Source organism: Temnothorax americanus, unplaced genomic scaffold (genome assembly GCF_048541705.1).
Source record: "Temnothorax americanus isolate GAGA-0224 unplaced genomic scaffold, ASM4854170v1 Scaffold26, whole genome shotgun sequence".
Classification (NCBI taxonomy): domain Eukaryota; kingdom Metazoa; phylum Arthropoda; class Insecta; order Hymenoptera; family Formicidae; genus Temnothorax; species Temnothorax americanus.
The window spans coordinates 2,749,925-2,771,718 of NW_027509401.1; the positions used below are offsets into that span (position 1 = coordinate 2,749,925).

Consider the following 21,794-nt stretch of genomic DNA (forward strand, 5'->3'; position numbering starts at 1 on the left):
ACTAATTTTCGGTTAAATTAAAAAATTGCGTATTAAAAAATTTCAAGTCACTAGAAGGACTATTATTAACTAACTGTCATATTATTTCTCAATATTTAAAATAGGTTCTTTTACGGGTAGCATGTAAGATAAATGCTATTACATCATTCCATAGGATATGTATTAATTTTACTTTCGCAGTTATCTCTCATATTTCATCCGCTTAGCGTCACAGCCATTGATGGAGAACGTCAGTTGTTAGAGGTGAGAATGTTTCATGACCAGTAATAAGCGATTGCAACCACTACTTATCTTCATACTCTGAATTCGAATCTATATTTAGATAAACGTATTATTTACACGCTGAATGCATTTGGAGAAACAGCGTTGAGTGTTGTAAACTTATTTAATTTGAACAAGAGACGGTTACAGACGAATACAGAAGATGTACAGATTTATTGCGTATGTGCGTGGCGTATCAATTCAATAGTACGATATGACGTGTCTTTGCTGATCATTATATCAAAATGTTGCAACGTATCAGTAATGGGGCAACTTTCTTCATTGATATGTAAAGATGACACGGATACAATAAGTCTGTATCCGTCTTAAGTTTACATATTGGGTCATAATACTGCTAATTATAAAAAAAAAAAAAATATATATATATATATATATATATATAAACATGAAATTAATAAAATTAAATAAATTGTACAAAACTAAGTTGATTAATGGAAATATAATTTTGGATTCTTTAACTGACAGGTAGTATGATAGTATGCCAAGTATTATGATACACTTAAAGACAAATTAAAGATTGAAAAACTTTATGTATAAAATACAGTTTCAAACAAATTCACGGAAAAGATTAAATCATTAATCTCTGTAAATGATTCTGTAAAAAACTTATATTAATAAATGTATGATAACAATTTATACTTAGCACAAATGCATTCACATTAAGAGCATTGTATAAAAGAGGTAAAATATTTCAATCACTCATACTCCTTTGTTGAAACACGCCAATGCCTGAAAATATAAATGGAACTTCTTTTATAAATATATATAGCTGGGAATACTTAGAATAAGATAATAATTATACATAATTATTCATTGAATATCGAATGCGTGTATATAAACAAAATGTAGGAATAATTAAAAATTCAAGTTGCGCACCTTTTTTCGTAGGTGTTTCTATTGGAAGATCTGACGGCTTTAAAAGCAGTATCTATTTCATGTACAGTATTTTCTAAAAGCTCCATAAAAGATCTCTCGTCCTTTATGATTGACTTATCAGCCATTAAAGATAGATGTAAGTTGCCTCCGTAACTTAACAGAGAAAAGCCGAGGGCGGTAGTACTTCTGAAAACGAATTGTAATACATCCTACATATCGCTACTATGTACAATAATTTTATTTGTTAATTATTATAAACAAAGTTTATAATAATAGCGGTATTGTTAGCGATACGATACTTGTTTGGTATCCAGAAGGCAATGTTGCTCAAAGAATTATTCAGGATACGCACTTTTTCTGGCCCACATATATTGCTAAACCCCATCGTGCTTCGAGTTAAAAGAAAAGCCCTTAAAATTTTCACCGGTAATAACGCTGACAGATATTTCATTATCCAAAAATTAAGCATGATGTCTGAACTCTTTCTGACTTCGTTATTTGTTCTTGTAATATCTTGAAGACGCTTGAAAAATTGAGAATCCCGATTTGGCTCGACGATTGTTTGTCCGTTCGCATTGCCGATACAAATTCGCAAGATAGCGACTGAAAACTCGTTATCTAACGTTAAATTTTTGGGCATTGACAGTCTTATGGGACAAATAATTGTTAATGCATCGGGAACTGGTTTGTTGATCTACAAGAAAAACACATGTTTAAAGAACTTTGAAACAGATACGAGATATAGGTAAGTGTATAAAAAAACCTTTCAATTTTTTTAGATATTATTCAAACATATTTCAGAGACTAATTGATGCTGCTTGAAAGCTTTATAACATACTCACGCATAAATAATATTTGTGTACACTAGCAGAAAAAGCTGCCAATACTATATCATTAAATTTGGCACTTGTATTCTTTTTTATCACGCGGATTTTCGTCAAAAGATTCTGCGATTTATTGTTGGTCTCATCATTCTCTAACCAGTAGGATATGATCTTTTCACCCGTTTGAGGCGGACCATGTAAAGCGCTTTAAAAACGTTCATATTTATCATTACAAAGCTTATTTAAAATACTATTCTACATAAAACTCAGATATATTAAAGATAAATACATAGATCTGATAAGAATTTGTTTCTCGTAAAATCATAAAATTCTAGTCTTTGAATTTAGAGATTCTTATAATTTGGAGATTTTAACCGTTTATTGCTTAATTACTATTTCTCGAAGATTAGACATTTAATTTAACAAAGAAATTAATCTCTTACATGTTAATTTGTCTATGTTTAACAGGATGAGCTAAATATTAATTGCACAGTGAATTGAATATGAACGTACTTTTCGTCCATGCTACGAATAGCATGTTGAATGAGGAATCTTGGAGAAGAAAGTAAAATCATCGTGAATCGCGTGACCTCTTTAAATCTACCGTACATTTGTTTCAGTGTGATATTTTTGAAATTCAACCATATACGATTGATCGATATTTTCGCTTGCTGTTTCAACGACTTGATCGTTACATTGTTAGAAAACTTCAACGACCCACGAAAATGATCTCTCTCTTCGGCGATCGTTTTGAGCAATAGGTCCAGAAGGGCCACCCCATCGCCCAGGGAATGATGAACGCGAAATACCACGGGAATCTTTCGAGTGTTGGTATTGAAGCAATCCTCGAGAAACAAATGGTCCTCTTCGACATGAGATTTGGATTTCGGACAGCGCTTTCCGACGAGAATCTCCCACGTGGCTCTGTTATCATCGGGCAACGGTTTATTAAACACATTTTCCAAAGTCTTCTTGAAGGATTCGCCAGAGATATCCTCGCAGGACCCGTCGCAGTTAGCGTCCACACATTCCAGCCATCTGATCCTGTCTTTCAGGTCTACCTCTTCGGTCCTTTCCCAAAAATAATAGCCGAACTTCTGATTGCGAAGATAGAACAGTTTCTCGAGCGTTGTACCAGCAGCCTTCGAAACAATGCGGTTATTTATAAGATTCCTCAAATCCTCCAGGAAGACCGTGTTTGAGTTCCCCGCGGTCTTCTCCAGTATCATCAAGATATTGATAACGGACAGAGAAACGGCATCTTCAACGGCCCACACACAATCTGTGCCCTTTAAGAGACCAGCGAATTTGTTCCTCAACTGGATTCTTAACACGATCTTGACCAAACAACGATAGACGTATAGAAGGAGCAGAGTAATCACGATGAGTGGAGCGAACAGGAAGATGCAAGCAGTTCCTAATAATTCCCATAAGCTCCGACGCGTAATTTCATTAGAAATTACTGAGTTTGATCTTTCTAGTTGCATCTCTCGTCTAAGACTTCAAAATCGTCGATTAGTTCTAAATGCACCAGAGAGTTTTAGTCAATTTTTTATTGGTTCCATCGATATGGAAATCTGAATTAATTTCTCTGATTAACTCCGATTTAATTAAGCTGGATCAAGTTTCACCGTTACACGTATCTGAAAAATTATCTTTTTAAAGAAATAGTTTTAAGTAACGTACGTAATTCCAAGCTGACTTGTCAATTTGATGAAATGAGATCTTTAGATTGACTTAAAAGAAACTTCTTTTTATTTTATTTCTGGTACTTGTTTCTGCGGGAGTGAGTCCAAAAACACAATGTGCCGCTGAGACCGATGAATGTGTTACTGGTGTTACTGAGTGAGTCCTATTTCTTCGATCTTCAACTTACGTAACACATCAAGCTGTAATTATGTTCGCATGCACGTGTCTTATCGCATGCAAAAATACTACAAAAATATATTGACCCTCCCTCCTTAGCGACAACCGGTCGTTTGATATGACGTTTTGTATCAATATCTTGTAGGTAAGATGATTAATGCCGTTTTCTTTCTCTGTCTGTCTCTCTGTCTCTCTGTCTCTCTGTCTCTCTCTTTCTGTCTCTCTTTGTCTCTCTCTCTCTCTCTCTCTCTCTCTCTCTCTCTCTCTCTCTCTCTCTCTTTCTCTCTTACTCTTTGTGACGCTAACTCGAAAAGACAGATCAATTCGCCATCAAAAAGGTAATAATTCGAAAAATTTGAAATTAAACTTTGCACTGGTTACATAATTTTAATTATGAAAGCGATCATTATGAGATAATTTTCAGATTAAATTGCTATTGTTAAAATATGCTAAATACAATAAAATTGACTATTCTTATATCAAAGAAACGAAATGTCAGTCTCAGCTATTTTAAGGTGGTCCTTTCATGAGAATAAATAATGTAAAATCATATTTTATATTATTATAATTGTTGGAATGTTGCAATATGTTTGTTTTCAATTACCTCATGACGGACTGTTACTTGAGTAGGTGCGTAAATGAAAGGACTACCGCTGAGGACATTTCCAAGAATCTGAAGAACATGCATTTATATCCTTCGATCTTCAACTCACATAACACAAATCATTTTACAATTCCCACTATTGTATATTATTAAAAAAACTGCATAAAAAAATGGATTTACGTAATTTTCTCTCGGCAAGCGTTAGTTTATTCAAGCCAATTGTGTTCGCACGTGTTTTATCGCACGCAAAAATATCACAAAAAAGAATAGTCAACAATAATAAAATATAATAACACGGCCTCCCTCTTTCTGTAATCGCTTATATAATGCTACTACACGTAGTAGCTATTAAGGGTGAGGGTCAAGAACGACGACCGGTCGTTCGACATGACGTTATTATATGTATAAAGTAAAAAGGCTCATTGTATAAATCGACAATATGTTGAGTGAGAGAGGCAATAGGAGCCCAGCGCGATGCTCAGTGCGCAATAAATTTACCACGTGTACATATATAAAACAATATATTTAGTCGTTAAAGACCAAAAGAAACGAACGTTTCGGGCCTTTTTTTGGCCATCCTCAGCGTAAAACTACGTGAGCTTTCCAGCAAGCGACACAGGTCGACACAAGCATCGTTCTATCTTTCTTTTTTGGTAATGAGCAACAAAGATAAAACGATACTTGTGTCGAGTTGTGTCGCTTGCTGGAAAGCTTCTCATATCAATTCCGCGCAACGCAGTTTCCTACATCCTACCTTGATTGTAACATTTAACGCAATCAGACGCACAGTAACAAATTAACGTAGTCACGATGATCACATCGGTCGATTATGTAGCGCATTCGCAGGACAATTTGCCTTGTGGATTTTTGGGAGCCCGTAAGCTCTCGGCAACACTCCGTCGCTGCAATAATCGCCGTTGAATTCGAGATAAAGTTAGACTTTTTCCACCTAGTTAGTATTTAGTCTTGCGACTGCGAATGCGCTACAATCTACATAATCGACCGATGTGATCATCGTGACTACGTTAATTTGTTATTGTGCGTCATCTGATTGCGTTAAATGTTACAATCAAGATAGGATGTAGGAAATTGCGTTGCGCGGAATTGATATAGTTTTACGCTGAGGATGGCCAAAAAAAGGGCCGAAACGTTCGTTTCTTTTGTCTTTAACGACTAAATATATTGTTTTATATATGTACACGTGGTAAATTTATTACGCACTGAGCATCGCGCTGGGCTCCTATTGCCTCTCTCACACATATTGTCGATTTATACACAGTGAGCTTTTTTACTTTATACATATAATAACGTCATGTGTCGAACGACCGGTCGTCGTTCTTGACCCTCCCCCCTTAATAGCTACGACTACGTGTAGTAGCATTATATAAGCGACTACAGAGAGAGGGAGGCCGTGATATTATATTTTATTATTATTGTTGACTATCCTTTTTTGTGATATTTTTGCGTGCGATAATAAAACACTTGCGAGCACAATTGGCTTGAATAAACTAACGCTTGCCGAAAGAAAATTACGTAAATCCATTTTTTTATGCAGTTTTTATAAATAATATACAATAGTGGGAATTGTAAGATGATTGATGTGTTATGTGAGTTGAAGATCGAAGGATATAAATGTTCTTCAGGTTCTTGAAATGTCCTCAGCGGTAGTCCTTTCCCTTACGCACCTACTCAAGTAACAGTCCGTCATGAGGTAATTGAAAACAAACATATTGCAACATTCCAATAATTATAATAATATAAAATGATTTTACATTATTTATTCTCATGAAAGGACTACCTTAAAATAGCTAAGACTGACATTTCGTTTCTTTGATATAAGAATAGTCAATTTTATTGTATTTAGCATATTTTAACAATAGCAATTTAATCTGAAAATTATCTCATAATGATCGCTTTCATAATGTAACCAGTGCAAAGTTAATTTCAAATTTTTCGAATTATTACCTTTTTGATCGCGAATCGATCTGTCGCTTTTCAAGTTAGCGTCACAAAGAGAGAGAGAGAGAGAGAGAGAGAGAGAGAGAGAGAGAGAGAGAGAGAGAGAGAGAGAGAGAGAGAGAGAGAAAGAGAGAAAACGGCATTGGTTATCTTACCTACAAAATATTGGTGTTTTATATCCTATTCCTTCGATCTTCAACTCACATAACACATCAATCATCTTACAATTCCCACTATTGTATTAATTTATAAAAACTGCATCGCTGTTACTCATATAGGGAAGCCACAGATCTTTCACCTACTTTCGCGATCAGATTGTAACTAAATCCCATAATTGTCTTATTTTTTACCGACGTAATATTTGTTTCTGCTAAGCATTACTGTGAATTTCGCTTCAATATGCATTTAATACTCAAGCAATTCTTTCAAATAATGATATATTTTATTTTATTCAAGAATTTCTTTTTTATTTTTAAGAAGAGCAATTTATGTTAATTTTTTTCGACTTTAAGCATCTGTCTCTTATATATGTTTTAAGTTTCATTCGTTAGATTCCAGCATCTTCTGCAAATCTTTTCAGTGTTGTCCTTAGGATTTATGGCATTCCCTGCGACGAGTAATCTTTGTTGTAAAATATCAATCTACAATACATAAAGCACTTTTATGTATTTGAAAATCGGATAACAAAAAAATTATTTTCGAATAAAAAATCAAAGAGAATAACAACGTATATTATAATTTAAGAATTACAAATTATAAAACCCGTAGCTGTGATACATGAAAACTTAATTTGACGCATAAATTAATATCCGGTATATTAAAAATATCTCGTAGCGTGTATCTCGAAAAATAATTTGTTTTATACATATCTCGATTTCACATCATAATATATAATTATAGGGACAAATAAGGTCTCAAGCATACTTCTTTCTGTTTCTGTTTCATCGTGCAATCTATAGCGATAATTTGTTTCTTTAATTGTTCGTTCTGTGATAACAAAGCGTCATATCTGAAATTCAACAACTAAACAGGTAAATCGTTAATGGCATAATAAGTAGAAGTTACTTCTGGTGCCATGTTTTCTGCACTTGTCTCCTCAAAGTTTCCGGCAATATGTCGAGAGAGCCAAGCTGAACGTCCGTGACGCTTTGTCGAAATAAATCTGAAGAGCAATCTTTCGAACGGATTACGAGCTAAATGAACGGCATCGAATAGAAGTTTTACTCACTTAGCATCTGTTTGTTTCGCGTTTTAATCTTTCTCAAGTCGTCCATCAGAATTTTATCGCGAAACTTCAAAGCGGAATATCGCAAAAATTGGGTAGCTTCCAAATCCCGTGAGCATTTCAAGCTTTCTTCTAATTTTCGAACGGTATCGCGGATTTGGTTAATCGTCGTGCTATATTTTTCCCTGGGCTTTTCTATGTGGGTTACGTTCAGCATTTGTCAATTGTGACGTGACTTGATTGACAGTAGAAAGGATAGAACGCGGGAAATGCTCGTTCTTGTTGACAAGATCATTTTATTGAGTCTCTGTATATTTCTCGTCGCCATGAGAAACTGAAATACAATGAATGAATATCACGAAGCAATGAAACTATCTCTTTTTCTTTTCACGTTGGAGAGAAAGGCTGCGTTCCGATATTCACTGTCAGTACTGAAAATCTATAGTGTACGTTACGTAAACTATAGATTTTCAGTACTTGCAGTCAATATCGGAACGCAGCCAATATCAGGTAAAACAAACAGGCTTATTGATTCATTGACTTAGAAAATGCTTTCATCGTTGTTCCCTGAATGGGTTGCAATTCACCTCGTACTCCTTTACACAATCAATTCTCCAATCTCTTATAAATAGAAGTATACATAGGATGATAGTCAAGATCAAATAGAGGAGATGTGCAGACTGCGAATCGATCGCTTTCACATAAGGAACCACTGACATGCGTCACCCTTATGTATACCCAATAATTTAAAAAGTACATCCTTCAGTTTCTAATTTTATAACATTTGAGTATTACTATTACCCTGGGATATTAAGTACAGTGTAAGCTACGTATATAGAAATAAATTATGCGTGTAAAATATAGGCATCACAGATCTTCATAATGTACGAAGGTAGAAAACAGCTTAATTTTACGTCGACGTATTTTTACATCGCAAAATGTAATCTCTAAAACGTTCGTGCATTTTTCTTAAGCAATTTTGACATTGATCTTTGGTGTTTTCTAAAACATTAAGTAAGGCTTCCTTGGTTTTTATCTCCAAGGCCACTTTGAATTGCTTCATAATCCGGAAATCTATTTCGTTCAGATCAAAGACAGTCTTCTGCATCATTTCCACTTTGGTAACGAGAGATTCCAGTGATTTAGATTCCTCCGATGAACTTCCATGAATCCTGTAAATTTTCTTGTTACAAATTTCCTTCATGCATGTTAACATTTATGAAATTTTAATGTGTTTTATAAAATGTACTATATATATAATATATTATTATTAATTATATATGTATACATATGTATATATTTGTTTTCCCAATCAATATTGCCATAGCTTACTACACATATTTTTTTCAAAAATCTCAAGTCACAAATGTTACAAAAATATTTGAGGACTATCGTTTCGTAGCAAGATACTTTTTTAGTATTAGATCCGTATTAATGTAAATTGTAATAGACTCACGATCGATTCTGTTCTTCTGTCAGGTACTTTGAACAAGTGTTATACACATTCAAACATGCCAAACTATCTGGAAACTGCTCCAGATAGCTCGCAAAGAGTTCGTTGCCCTTTGGGTGAGTTAAAGTTTTATGTATATTTTCAGTGATCCGATCTAACTCTTCCATTGTCAAATTATCACATCTTCCCAAACAGTCAGTCGTCTGACCTGCCAATGAAGACTGCATCTTTCACCCTGAAAAGAATTATCACGTTAGATCAAGTTATTTGTAAATTATCTTCTTCAACGTGAGATTGAGGCAACAAAACTTGCAGGCGAGTGAATCGGGACAAAAGCAAATAAGGAATATGACGAAGTAAAACCGTGAAAAGAAGACAAAATTTGTAGCGATCGGTTCTCATCGGAAATTACATCGGTGCTTGACGTTCACTGCAGTGTAATTAAAGGTTTTCTTACGTCGCAGTCCGACGATAAGAAAGTGTACGCGGTACCGGTACGTAATTACTGGTAAAACGGAAATAATTTTAGAGTTTTGATCATTATACCACTATTTTCAAAACCGTGGACTGCTGATGATTTTCAGTTACTCCGATATTGGACGGTAGATACCGGCGTACAGCCGAAATTTCGCTATCCGATCCCTAGCAAGAACCGGGTATGTGCCTATGTGCATGGCGGCCATGGCCGAGAACGCGCTAATTGATCGTCACAGTCTTTACAGCGTCTAAAAAAAATGCCCGTATCAAACTATCGACTGCGAAGGCCGACCGCGGGCCGACCCGACTGCCGAATCGGGCTTTTTAGAACCAACAAATCAACGTAGAGTATTGATAAGACGACGACTCAACAGCTGATGGCAATGGAAAGGTGGCCGCATGCGTAAAGTAGGGTGCCTCCCCATGCAGGACGGAATCTCCATTCTGATTGGTTAGTCCCATGAGGCTATTGGTTAACCTCATGGGACTAACCAATCAGAATGATTCCGAGATTCCGTCTTGCATGGGGAGGGACCCTCAGGCTAGCGTCCCATTTTGGGCCGGAACATCGCGCCACATTCAAATGTAGCATTAGTCAAGGTCAGTTATAAGTTATAAGAATGCAAACAAAATTAAAAGATTTGTAAAATAATACGAAAACTCATATAAATTAATAAAAATATGTAATACATAATAAATTGATGATAAAAGAACAATTTCTACATTGATTAATAAGTAGTAAAGGAAGATTAAATACGGCGAATAAGGAATTGAAAAACATTATTTATTGATGAGGAAGTATACAGATAAATGATTATACGTATAATATTTAAAAAAATAAATCTAATAAATTTGATATTTTGGTACGTTTGCCTTAAGTTTATGTGTTTTATAATTTATTAATCAATATATATTTATAATGTTTTTTACGGTAGAGAGATATTTGTTTACGAACTTTTATTACGAAATGCGTGCAACGACTTAATAATCTGTCTTCTACCATGGGAGAGGCCATGTTCCTTCTCGCATCTCGGACCAGTTTCTGATTGGTAAAAAAAAATGACTACTGCGCATCCTTGGACATGCTACACCTGTCTTCTTACATCATGGCCTGGCTGAATCGAAAACAAAGGATTGTGTCCCTACTGTATGATGTATGATACATACCACAATCTGTGGTCGGAGCACTCGGAGATCGGAGCTCGGAGCTCGGAGCTCGGAGCCAATCGGAGCTATTTCGCTTCCACATCGTGACTATATCGTGTGATTCATTGACGCTACTTCGCTCTTCGCTGTGACTGGCTGTGATCGTCGAATCTTTGCTGATCTGCCAAAATGCTCCGACTCGATCTCTGCCGAAGACTACCGACAAGCGTAGCTTATCTTGATATCATATCAGGTGTAATGTAGCGAGTTATTAATATTCACGTTAATATTCCGCTTGTTTCTCTATGCTCACTCGTCATGTCGGCGGCCAAGGTGATTTTAATATAATATACATATATATATATATATATATTATCTAAAATGAATAAATAATATATAAATAATTAATAATAATAAGAATAATAAGAGAATCGTACATGATTACATGCGGTGAAAGTGGAGAGTCATATGTACAACTTTTAGGATTATGATAGTGATGCTATTTCTGCTGCTTGTATGTTTAATAATAATGATATTCTGCTAGTGGTTGATTTAATAATAATATCGAAGAATAAAAGTTTCAGATTACAAGCAGTGAAAGTGGAGAAACATGCATCTTGTTTTAATACTTATTAGATATCTTTTAGCATTGCAATAGCGACGATATTCTGCTGATATTCTTTCAATAATAATTTTCGGTAATGATGGTCCGTTGTTTATTTCAGCGCGAAGATAGCAATAACGATAATCTGAACAGACAGGGCTCGTTCAGGAAGCTTGTGCCGGGAAGTAGCATTGGAGATTCTCCTTTGAGCATGTCCGTGAAAATGATAGACAGACCGATTGTGTCGCAAACCAACAAGCACTACGCTATTTTCTTGCAGGAATACAATATTCTTTCCGAGTAGTAAGTTTGATAATGCTAATGACGGATGCTGTGTGAGAGGATAGCTGGATTTATGTATATGTTTTTTCAGTAAGATGTTGCGCTCCCAAGATTTGAAGGGGATTTATGTGGTACCGTCCGCTCTGAACGCTTTTTGTGAGTATCACCAAAGATTGTACGAGTTATATTTAGTCACATTCGTGATTCGGCATGCCAATTTTCTACGATAACTTTAATCTGTGATGTTAACGCTTCGAAAACCGAAGCGATTGAATGCCATTCTGTGACTTGCACGCGGAGGAACAAATGCTCACTGTTCTTTGTTTCCTCGTTCGCATACTACGTTTCTTTTTATTGAAATGTTAGCGTGTTTTTCATAGGTGTAAACCTATTTTATAGGTCTTGCTCGCCCCGATTACGACTTGTATAACGGTTCTGATGTAAATATATCCATCTCTCTTGCCTGTTTCACTTTAACGCAATTGAATTGGCGATTGTAAAAAGTTCTAATACTCATATTTTTCGCACTTTGTCACAGTATGGTTTGGCGTACAGTTCATTCGGCAAGGAATCTACAGAGGCGGAGTTTTCAGATTCACCATTACACTGCCTTCGAACTTCCCACTTGGAGATTGCCCTGTAAGAATATTCACCCGCAGATAATCAGTCTTATACGTAATTATTTTATACGTAATTTGAACGTGTTTCAGAAAGTCGTGTTTGAAACTCAAATTTTCCATCCATTGATAAATCCAGAAAATGGAGAATTGTGCACATCGTGGGGATTTCCCGAGTGGAGGAGAAATAATAGAATTGGGCAATTATTACAATATATCACTAAGATATTTACTAAACTAGATACGAAAATGACTTCGGTAAATGAGGAGGCATCCAGCTTGTAAGTACATTTGTACTTAAAGGAAATATGAAGAGTAAAGTATCTTCCAGAATATTTAGATGCGAGAATTAATTGGCGACATTACAGGCAGAAAAATAATTCTGAGGCTTTCCGAGAACGTGTGAAAGCGTGCGTAAAGGAAAGTGTGAATCAAGTGTTTAATCCACCTACCATGGACGATCCGCATTACATTACATTTAATCCATATGTGAATGAACTACACGATCCCATTAGACGAGAAATTTACGAGTCAAAAGTAAATAAGTACTTGATTAAACAAGTATCGCTATCACTCACTACGATAAAACGGATTAAGTTGACAGATCTAATCACTTTATCGTTTTGCAGGGCGAAGAAGAGAATAAGCCGTTAGGTTTGTCGTGGGTACAACCTGGTTCGCTTCAGCCATTTTCGAAACCAGAAGCGAGATAGTAAAAAAAGTTCTAAACACTGGCAATAACAAAACAACATACGTCCTTACAAGCTATACGAAGAAGTCGTTGCTCTCGCGACAATCGTGCGGGCAACTGATAAAGTCACAAAATTTATCAGAAAAGCTATTTTTTTATTCAGAAAGTGTATACATGTCTTAACATTTTATATGGGTCTATGTGTGTTGAAGAGAGGGGGAGAGAGAGAGAGAGAGAGAAAATGTCTAGAATAAATTAATATATACATATACATATATACATATATATATATATATATATATATAATACTCCTGTAATTAAATTAAGACAAAGATTATTTAACATAATTGTTTAGAAATATGGAAAATTTTATTATACAATTTTTATTTTAATACACGTATCAATAGTGTCTAAATTATTTCTACGCTTGTGATATTGTTCATGACAAACCCATTATTGCTCAGATAATGCATGCATTTTCAAACGTAATTAATATTGAAATTGAAGCAGAAAGAATGAAAGAAGAATATGATATTTAACATTTCAAGTAATTGAAATATTGCAGTCTACCCTAGAGACCTTTCAAACCGAGCGCCATTTTGTGGCAGCCGCCGCGGAAACTGGGACCGTCTCGCTTGAGGACGCGTCCTAAATTAAATCTCTCCGCCGCCAGAGAGAAGGATGAGAGGCGCAATGACGGCGATTTTCTTGGGACGCTTTTGCAGGCCGTACAGTAGCGCCACACATCCACTTTCAGGAATTGGAACATTGGAACTACGAGTCACATCCACTTTTCGATGCTGTCGATGAGAATTTGGTTCATGTCCGTGCTATGTATACATCCATTTTTCGATATTGTCGGTCTTTGGTGGTTTGTGTCGACACGATATTGTCGCCATTGTCAGTCTTTGGTGGTTTATGACAACACGAACCACCAAAGACCGACAATATCGAAAAATGGATGTATACATAGCACGGACATGAACCAAATTCTCATCGACAGCATCGAAAAGTGGATGTGACTCGTAGTTCCAATTTCTGAAAGTGAATGTGTGGCGCTACTGTACGGCCTGCAAAAGCGTCCCAAGAAAATCGCCGTCATTGCGCCTCTCATCCTTCTCTCTGCCGCCGCGCTCTCCGCGACGACCGCGACTCCGCGCGTCGGCATAGGGACCCGGCTTTAACCGTGGCCAGAGGATCTCTCTCCGAAAAGTCGCGGTCCGCGGTCGTCGACGAGGAGAAAAATAACATATGTACATGGCACGATAAGGGCCCGTGGAGTTGGAGCGTTAACTTGTGCAACGATCTCGCAAGCTCGCCGTCAAGCGCGACTCCGTGGACCGAACTCGCGCACCGGCACGCCCGAAGCCGCATCCGCCGCGTCGCGCCGTTCGGGATTATGAGCTGCGGCGGTCTTAACCTTTAATCCTTTAATGACAGCCCCGCATATCCAGGTAACGTGCTCCGCGGTATCTGGGGAGTCCGCTCGCGTGCAAGGCTCGGGGAGAAGCTCGCATTCGCATTGCATCGCGCCGCGAAAGCCTCCCGGTGTCCCGCGGCGAGAGAATCTCGACCGACGTGAATCTCGCTCCCCGCGCCGCAGGTACACACCTACGGTCAGGTTAGGTTGAAGGCGGAATACGTCAGTCACGAAAGGCTCCTCTATACTCCGAGATAATTATTCGATGCTATTATCAATATTACGATATTACTGCACATTAATTTTGCTGATGTTCCGTCAATAGGATATCTTTTTATCGCTTGATTAAGGGTTTAACTGATATGAAAATTTGTTGCGCGATAATGAAGACTGTTTGGTTGAACAATACGGATACTCGATATAGAATTGAGTTTGATTTTAATCGATCGATCTTCTTTACTTTTGTGTAAACGCTGTGGAACTCTCTTTTTCATTACTATTGATCTCCCTTTGTTACAGATGATTATCGGTTTCAGTCACATGTGTGGATTTGTGTTTCAGGTCACGTAAAAATCACCGAGATGCAGACGATAAAGTGCGTTGTGGTAGGTGATGGAGCGGTTGGTAAAACGTGTCTCTTGATTTCGTATACCACGAACAAGTTTCCTTCTGAATATGTGCCTACTGTTTTTGACAACTACGCGGTAACTGTGATGATAGGAGGTGATCCGTATACATTAGGATTATTCGATACAGCAGGTAATATTTCTTTCTTTTTTGCATTATTTCCCAAAGGTTGTCCTACGTAATATTTTGTAATCTTTGACTTTATCTTTTATTTCTTAGGTCAGGAAGATTATGACAGATTGCGTCCTTTAAGTTATCCTCAGACCGACGTGTTTCTCGTATGTTTCTCAGTCGTGTCGCCGTCGTCCTTTGAAAATGTAAAAGAAAAGGTGATGTGTTTGTCTATTTCTGTATATTACGTTCTGCGTTAACTGAAGTCCTGTTGTACTGACATATCGTTTTGCAGTGGGTGCCAGAAATAACGCATCACTGTCAGAGAACTCCATTTTTACTCGTCGGAACGCAAATTGATTTGAGAGATGACGGTGCAACAATAGAGAAACTCGCAAAGAACAAACAGAAGCCGATATCTGGGGAGCAAGGAGAAAAACTAGCCAAGGAACTCAAGGCTGTAAAATATGTAGAGTGCAGTGCTTTGACGCAGGTGAGTAAAAAATTAGTAATTTTTGTTTTAGTTGAAAGCTTTATCCGTTAAACATTTTTTGACATAATTGTGGCACATTTGTGGTAGAAAATAATTTTTCTTTGAAATTTAGAGCAGAATATGTTAAAATTATCAAATATAATGATCATCGTGAATAAAGGAACTGTGTACTACTTGAGAATGAAATATAAAGGAGAATTATATTATTTTTAAATAATGTATCGTTTAACATGAAATTGTGGTTTCTTTGACATATTAGAAAGGCTTGAAGAACGTATTCGACGAAGCTATTTTAGCCGCACTGGAACCACCTGAGCCGGTGAAGAAGAGGAAGTGTACGCTTCTGTAAGGTGAACAAGCTGACGAGGTATCGCCATCGGTGGGACGCATGCCTGATTTCAAAACGACACTGTAGTACCAGGCGACGGTTTTGTGTGTAGTATACTCTGTATTTTAAATAGAACTAAATTTGCCTCTACACGAGTTCGTAATCGTATTCGGAAAGGATAAGCAAATTGCGCGAACGTCAGGCAACTGCAGACACATTCCACGAGGTATTGAGGCGTGCGATAATGACTCTGAGTTTGTAAAGCCAGATAAAACTTATCTATCAAATAATAACGACTGTTTTTTTTTTTTCGAGGAAAGTTATTGCACAAAGCTTTCATTTTCCAATACAATTTTCGAGGAAGAGGCGTTTGGAGCGGGGATTTTCAGATAAATCTCGAAATTTGTTCTAAACTCGTTGACTTTTGACGTTTACGCTTAATAGGGACAGAGATGGCGAAACAAATAGAGATTGGTGCTATTGTCAACAATATTTTTTTAAGTCGAAACGTTTACCGATACATAAGTATCCGAGTCGTCGGTATCTGACGGAGTGCTCATTTGAGTAACAGAGTGCTCAAGTATTTTTCGCTAAAACGATGATTTTTTTTTCATTTTAGAATGAAATTTCCGTTCTTGGCGACGTCAGTATTAGGAGCTCTACGACGAACGTATAAAACCATAAGTATCTTGACAGTATCACTTAGATATACTATCGATTGAATGTGACACAAAAAGACTATTACTAATTCTAACAACCTGTCTATTATAAAGTATCGTTATTGATATTGGGGAGCTCTTGCAATACCGCGTTTCCGATACCGCAAACTTATCTGCATAATTTAGCATAATTCCAAGACGAAATTTGTCTCAGCGAGTAGTTTTGTTACTTGTCCCGTTACAAGCGTGTTATCGCAAAAGCTCTCTAATATTAATAATAAATCTTCGGAATCACATTTTTTAAATTACACACGGCAGCTGTCTTGACGAAGGAAAGTTTTCAAGAAAATCGACCAATTTTTTTGTATGTTTTTGAACGCTGTTTTTCTACATAGCAAAGTATTTTTCAGCAACTTTACCACCTAATAAATCAGAATTAAAGAGCTTCTAAACCAATGTTAAGCCTTCCTCCCATCCCGCGACTGCACTGGATGCATTTATTACGCGATGGGAAGCTTTAAGACTGCTTTATAAAAATCGAACCGAGGAAAAAGGGAGAGAAGGACGATTGCCCGCAATGGGAAGAGTAACGATAATTGGGGGAGGAGGGGAATAAAAAATAACGGCGCACTATTCCAATTTTGGATAACGCTGTGAACGATATTTACGATTCTTTCAATTATCACGATGCTGCATGCAATGAATTTACAAGTAATTCAGTCCCCGCGGCATGCGATTTTTTTATAATTGTTCGACCCTTCGCATATCGTTAGTACTATTAACACATACGAATGCTCGTCGCGATGCATTCGATATGTGGACGTCGAATGGGGAGTGTTGCGAGAGAAAGCATTTTATCAAAAGAAGGTTTAATCAACTTTTACACTACGAATTCAGTTAAAAGTAACAGCATTTATTAGCACTGTAACGTTGTGTCGTAATATGTAGACACGATCGTGTAACAAAATATTCGCATAAATATATTTATACTTGTACCATGTATATACGACGCTCGTTTGTTTTATTCGCGTCAAGTAATCTGATTCTCTCATTGTATTAGCGTATCTCGTATCATCCTTATCTCATCGAACAAAAATACTAGCGCTATCCCGAGAGGTGAGAATTATTATTCTACGTGAGATCGCGAAGATCAAGTGTTTAAAAATATGATTTATATAAATAAGACTCGTTAATTATTTATTGAGATTCCGTTATATATATATATTTCACGATAAAATAGAATTTAATAACAGATTGCGTCAGTCAAATAAAATTAAGGTAATTGTGAATACGATGAGAAAATAACGCTTTTGCTCATCATTTAATAAATATAGATATACATCCTGTATACATTTAGAATTTTATACGCTCTTAAATATTTTTTTAATAGCAATTTATAGAAATGTCATTTTATTCCGAAAATATTGTATATTCCAGAAAATTTTATATTAGACATTCGACGAAAGATGTAATATATTTTATTCGCTACGAGTCCGAACATCCGATCTTCTGTCTTAAATTCATGCGAGATTCTATTAATCGCACTTGAGAAAAGACTCGAATTAGAATAGCGCCGGATGAAATATTTAAAATCGCGCATTAATATACCAACACAATTATTACGTTGGAAAAATCAATCGCGCGTTAAAATTCGCGGTGGTAAATTCGGCGCGTCTTGTTATTATTTCATATTTATCGATAATCCGCGAAACATACGTGACAATGTAGGCTGTATATTGTCTTTATTTTCAGCTCGGCACGCGTGTACATGTTCCGTTTGACTCGCATAGTTCCATAATGTGCCTGTTTTCAGAAATCGCGCGCGATCGGCCCGCATTCTTCGCGCACGCATTGTTTTCCACATTTTTCGTACGAACGAGCGTCGAAAGGGTTGAATCGAGGGATCGACGATCGTCACGGAATCCGCATCCATATCGCCACGATTATGATATAATAATCTTAATTACAAATGTATAGCGACCAAAGTACACATTTAATCAATTAATCAATTAAAACAACATACAATTATTATGATCGAAATATTAAAATTCGTAACAATCAAGTTCTAATATTTTATTACGATATTGAGTGCGAATACGCGTAACATTCAACGATTGTATTTGTCGTACTATTGAACACTCGATTTTTCATCTGAAATTTAAACGAAAAATCCTTTGAATAATCGTGTTTAAAAATTATTTTTAGAATAGATCGTCAATATTTCACGTCGATGTACACTTGAATTATTGTATTTGAAATAAGCATCACGCGTCAATTATTTTAAGACTCTTTAATTACTTATGCTCTCGGTTAGTCGCGCGCGGCGCGAAACGCTTGCGCCTCGTTCGATTCGCGTAGTCGTGACGTCACGGTTCGCGGCCGCCCGCCGCCCGCGCCGGGCCGTTGTCGTTGTCCCCAACGCAGTTGACGCAGTTTCGGCGCCGCGCGTGATCGCAGTCAGCTCGCGCTTTCCGCTCGTTTTTCGCCCGTTTTCCCCGCTCGAGATCAAGCCCCGTACAAGCGGACGATCGTCGAGGACTGCCAGACGCGGTATGTGAGCTCGCGCGTTGTCTTTTATCGAACTCATTGTCGGACGAACCTCGATGTGCGTTGATGTGCGTGACAAGTGTCGCCTTCACATCGAGTCGAAAATCGTGTGTTTTTCGTAACTGCGAATGTGTACGCGGAGACTTTTCCGGCGATCGCGGCTGAAAATACATTTCAATTGAGAGAGATCGTCAGTCGTGCGGCGCTATGAAGTTGGACCCGTGCTCACGTATCAATTATTATCACGACCAAAACCAACGCATAATTATTACAATCGAAATATAAATCGCGTTAAAATTCTCGATGAAGATTTGGTCACATTGTATATGCGATATTACGGCCTCGAATAGACAGTTTTTTGCCTTGTTTACGTTCTCGGCTCGCCGCGCGCCGCGCGCACTCCTCCCTCCCCCCTTGCCGTCGCGCGGTGCGCGCCGTCTTTTCGTCTGAGTCACGTAGTCACATCGCGGCCATTGCCTCGACGGCAAGTCACAAGTTTCGGGAATCGCGCGCGGTCGCGTTCGAGTTTTCCGCACGTTTTTCCCGCCGAGAGTGAGTCCCGCGGGTGAACAAAGCTCGCGACGTGCCGAGCCGAGCGACGGCGAGCATTGTGGAATATCAGGTACTGTGAACAATCGCGATTGAGCCTCAATCGGCTTTCGGCCAAGCAAGCCGGAGGGTGCCGCTCGCCCCCCCCCCCTCCCCGCGGTGACTCTGCTCGCGATCATTGAACATTCTGCTTAATTAGGGCGCGTCGTAATCCCGCGCCACTCGATCGCCCGACTCGTGAAAAAGTGCCTGAAAGCATGAAAGGGATCCTCAGATCGAACGAGGTATCCGATGGCGACGCTCCGTCGGCTCCGCTTTTCGGTGCGCCTTTAACCTTCAACGTGATGACGTCACGCGTCGCGCGAGCCCCGCGAGCCGCGTGAAGTTGGCGGCGCGTGATTGGAATTTGGCGGGATCGAAACTCTCCGCGAATGCCCGGGAGTAAACGAGCGAGTCGCGCCATGTTTCGTCGTTGCTTATTCGGAAATGCATTACACGTGTATTATACGTGCGGATTTCGGACACTTTGGACAATTCGTCGTCGATCCGTCGATCGCGCGCGCGCGCGATGAAACGTCGGGAGTGCCGTAGAAAGTGTCGGGCGATTGTTCGCGTCGCGTCGCGTTGTGCATTCGCGTGAACGGTAGCGCTTCCTGGGGAAGGAACCCGCGATCCGTGGGAACGAGCTTCCGGAGCGGCGGAGCAGCGGACGGGAACGCGACGACCCGGGATCGAGGGGGAGAGGAGGCGTCATCGACTGCGGTGAGTAAATTTATATATATGTACTCGATTCGAATTTATTTTCACTCTTGGGCAGCTGTGGCCGATTTACGCGCGCGGCTGAAGCACGTAATCGACATCGCGCGGAGCTTCGATATAATAAATATCGGCGTTAAGGAAATTTTCCCTCGTGTCGCTCGAAAAAGCGAGATCAAACGTGACGTGTTCTACGTTTTTGATTTCCGCATCTTCGATACTCCGAATATCCGCGTCGGCAGTCTCGCGGAATCTCGAGGAAGGCTCTCGCGCGTTTCTCTCTCTCTCTCTCTCTCTTTTTTTAATTTTTTTATCTCTCGAACCGTCGAAACTCGAATCTGCTTCTGTAATCGTCGCTTGAACGTTAGATCGATCGATCTTCTTTCTTGCCGCGCGTTCCCCCTTGATCTCGATCGGTACCCATGCAGTAATGACAACCGCGCGATGCAGGGAGGTATTGAGGAGGGGCGGGAAGGGGCGGGAAGGGGGGAGGTACTCCCGGGCCAAGAACCGGAGCCGAGAATCCCCTCGTCGATCCGGCACGTGCGAGCGGAAATACAGGGGCCGCAGAGGCGCAGAAACACGGGAGGCGGTCATTTGACGGTCCGATGGGATATCGCCGACGTGGATCGCCCACCGTCATCCACACGGCCGTTCTTCTCCGTGCCCGCCGCGTCTTCCTCTCCTCTCCCCTCTCCCACCCCCCTTGTCCCCTTGTCTCTTTCTTTCAGTGGCGGATCCAGCGGACGCGGAGCCTCAGGGCGAGAAAATATATGCGCGATGAAAGCCGCTTGAAATTTTAATTATTCAGCGACAGACGATTTTGGTATTCCCCGATTTGTCGTTAATTTGATTTTGATTTGTAATTATTACGTGCGAAAGGTGAATATACATTTCTGTTATATCGATATGTATACTTATACGTTCTTGTAGTTTATTCTTTTATAAAATAATAATGTATTAACAACATTGGTCTAATCGGAAATAATCTTGTTAATTCAATACGTCGTGCTCTCGTTTTAATAAAACACACGTATTAATTTGCTTCATTGATATTATTATCGAATTAACAGAATTAATACATCATAAAGTAATTGACGAAGATAAGATTGGTCCTAAAATCTGAAATTTTTTACGATAAAATATATTTCGTATAACGCAATCAGGAATGTTCTCACGCGCGAAGCTCAATGGTGTTACGAACGTCGCCCGTCGAGGGATCTGTACGGATCTCTGCCACTTGCCTCGGCCAGCCTCCTCTCGCGTTTCTCTCGGCGATGAAGCGCTTCTTTCTTCTCCCTCCCGTCTCTACCCTCGCGGCCGATTGCGATTCGCCGGCGTAACGTGGCGCGTTGCGCCCTGTGGTTACTTCAATTAGGTGGAATCATATAGTTACGT

The 21,794-nt window shown here is 38.7% G+C and overlaps 5 protein-coding genes across 12 annotated transcripts; 2 read left to right on the top strand and 3 right to left on the bottom strand.

The window, feature by feature from the left end:
* Window positions 1–792: 792 nt before the first annotated feature.
* LOC143899254 (uncharacterized) lies at window positions 793–5,432 on the bottom strand. 7 transcript variants are annotated; one of them, XM_077409396.1, is made up of 6 exons: window positions 5,207–5,432; window positions 2,496–3,482; window positions 2,001–2,187; window positions 1,458–1,852; window positions 1,159–1,344; window positions 793–1,011 (listed from the first exon to the last, which is right to left on the bottom strand). In XM_077409396.1, the coding sequence occupies exons 1-6, from the start codon at window positions 5,218–5,220 to the stop codon at window positions 978–980; spliced, it is 1,803 nt and encodes a 600-aa protein (XP_077265522.1). In that variant the 5' UTR covers window positions 5,221–5,432; the 3' UTR covers window positions 793–977. The 7 variants fall into 7 exon arrangements, with proteins under 7 accessions (XP_077265522.1, XP_077265527.1, XP_077265525.1 ...); XM_077409401.1 differs by having other exon boundaries at window positions 2,496–3,503; XM_077409399.1 differs by having other exon boundaries at window positions 2,496–3,625; window positions 5,207–5,431.
* A 1,239-nt stretch (window positions 5,433–6,671) lies between these two features.
* LOC143899262 (uncharacterized) lies at window positions 6,672–7,856 on the bottom strand. The gene is made up of 4 exons (XM_077409416.1): window positions 7,640–7,856; window positions 7,477–7,573; window positions 7,336–7,420; window positions 6,672–7,052 (listed from the first exon to the last, which is right to left on the bottom strand). The coding sequence occupies exons 1-4, from the start codon at window positions 7,851–7,853 to the stop codon at window positions 6,945–6,947; spliced, it is 504 nt and encodes a 167-aa protein (XP_077265542.1). The 5' UTR covers window positions 7,854–7,856; the 3' UTR covers window positions 6,672–6,944.
* A 280-nt stretch (window positions 7,857–8,136) lies between these two features.
* On the bottom strand, window positions 8,137–9,965 carry LOC143899260 (uncharacterized). The gene is made up of 3 exons (XM_077409414.1): window positions 9,636–9,965; window positions 9,093–9,324; window positions 8,137–8,808 (listed from the first exon to the last, which is right to left on the bottom strand). Exons 2-3 carry the CDS (start codon window positions 9,314–9,316, stop codon window positions 8,547–8,549), a joined length of 486 nt encoding a protein of 161 aa, XP_077265540.1. The 5' UTR covers window positions 9,317–9,324; window positions 9,636–9,965; the 3' UTR covers window positions 8,137–8,546.
* An 861-nt stretch (window positions 9,966–10,826) lies between these two features.
* On the top strand, window positions 10,827–13,306 carry LOC143899257 (protein crossbronx homolog). The gene is made up of 7 exons (XM_077409408.1): window positions 10,827–11,045; window positions 11,438–11,619; window positions 11,690–11,754; window positions 12,137–12,237; window positions 12,309–12,496; window positions 12,584–12,752; window positions 12,845–13,306. The coding sequence occupies exons 1-7, from the start codon at window positions 11,031–11,033 to the stop codon at window positions 12,926–12,928; spliced, it is 804 nt and encodes a 267-aa protein (XP_077265534.1). The 5' UTR covers window positions 10,827–11,030; the 3' UTR covers window positions 12,929–13,306.
* An 804-nt stretch (window positions 13,307–14,110) lies between these two features.
* On the top strand, window positions 14,111–17,546 carry LOC143899259 (cdc42 homolog). Of its 2 annotated transcripts, none has more exons than XM_077409410.1 (5): window positions 14,111–14,360; window positions 14,888–15,085; window positions 15,173–15,282; window positions 15,360–15,557; window positions 15,817–17,546. In XM_077409410.1, the coding sequence occupies exons 2-5, from the start codon at window positions 14,908–14,910 to the stop codon at window positions 15,904–15,906; spliced, it is 576 nt and encodes a 191-aa protein (XP_077265536.1). In that variant the 5' UTR covers window positions 14,111–14,360; window positions 14,888–14,907; the 3' UTR covers window positions 15,907–17,546. The 2 variants fall into 2 exon arrangements, with proteins under 2 accessions (XP_077265536.1, XP_077265537.1); XM_077409411.1 differs by lacking the exon at window positions 14,111–14,360 and adding an exon at window positions 14,377–14,509.
* The last annotated feature ends 4,248 nt before the right edge of the window (window positions 17,547–21,794 follow it).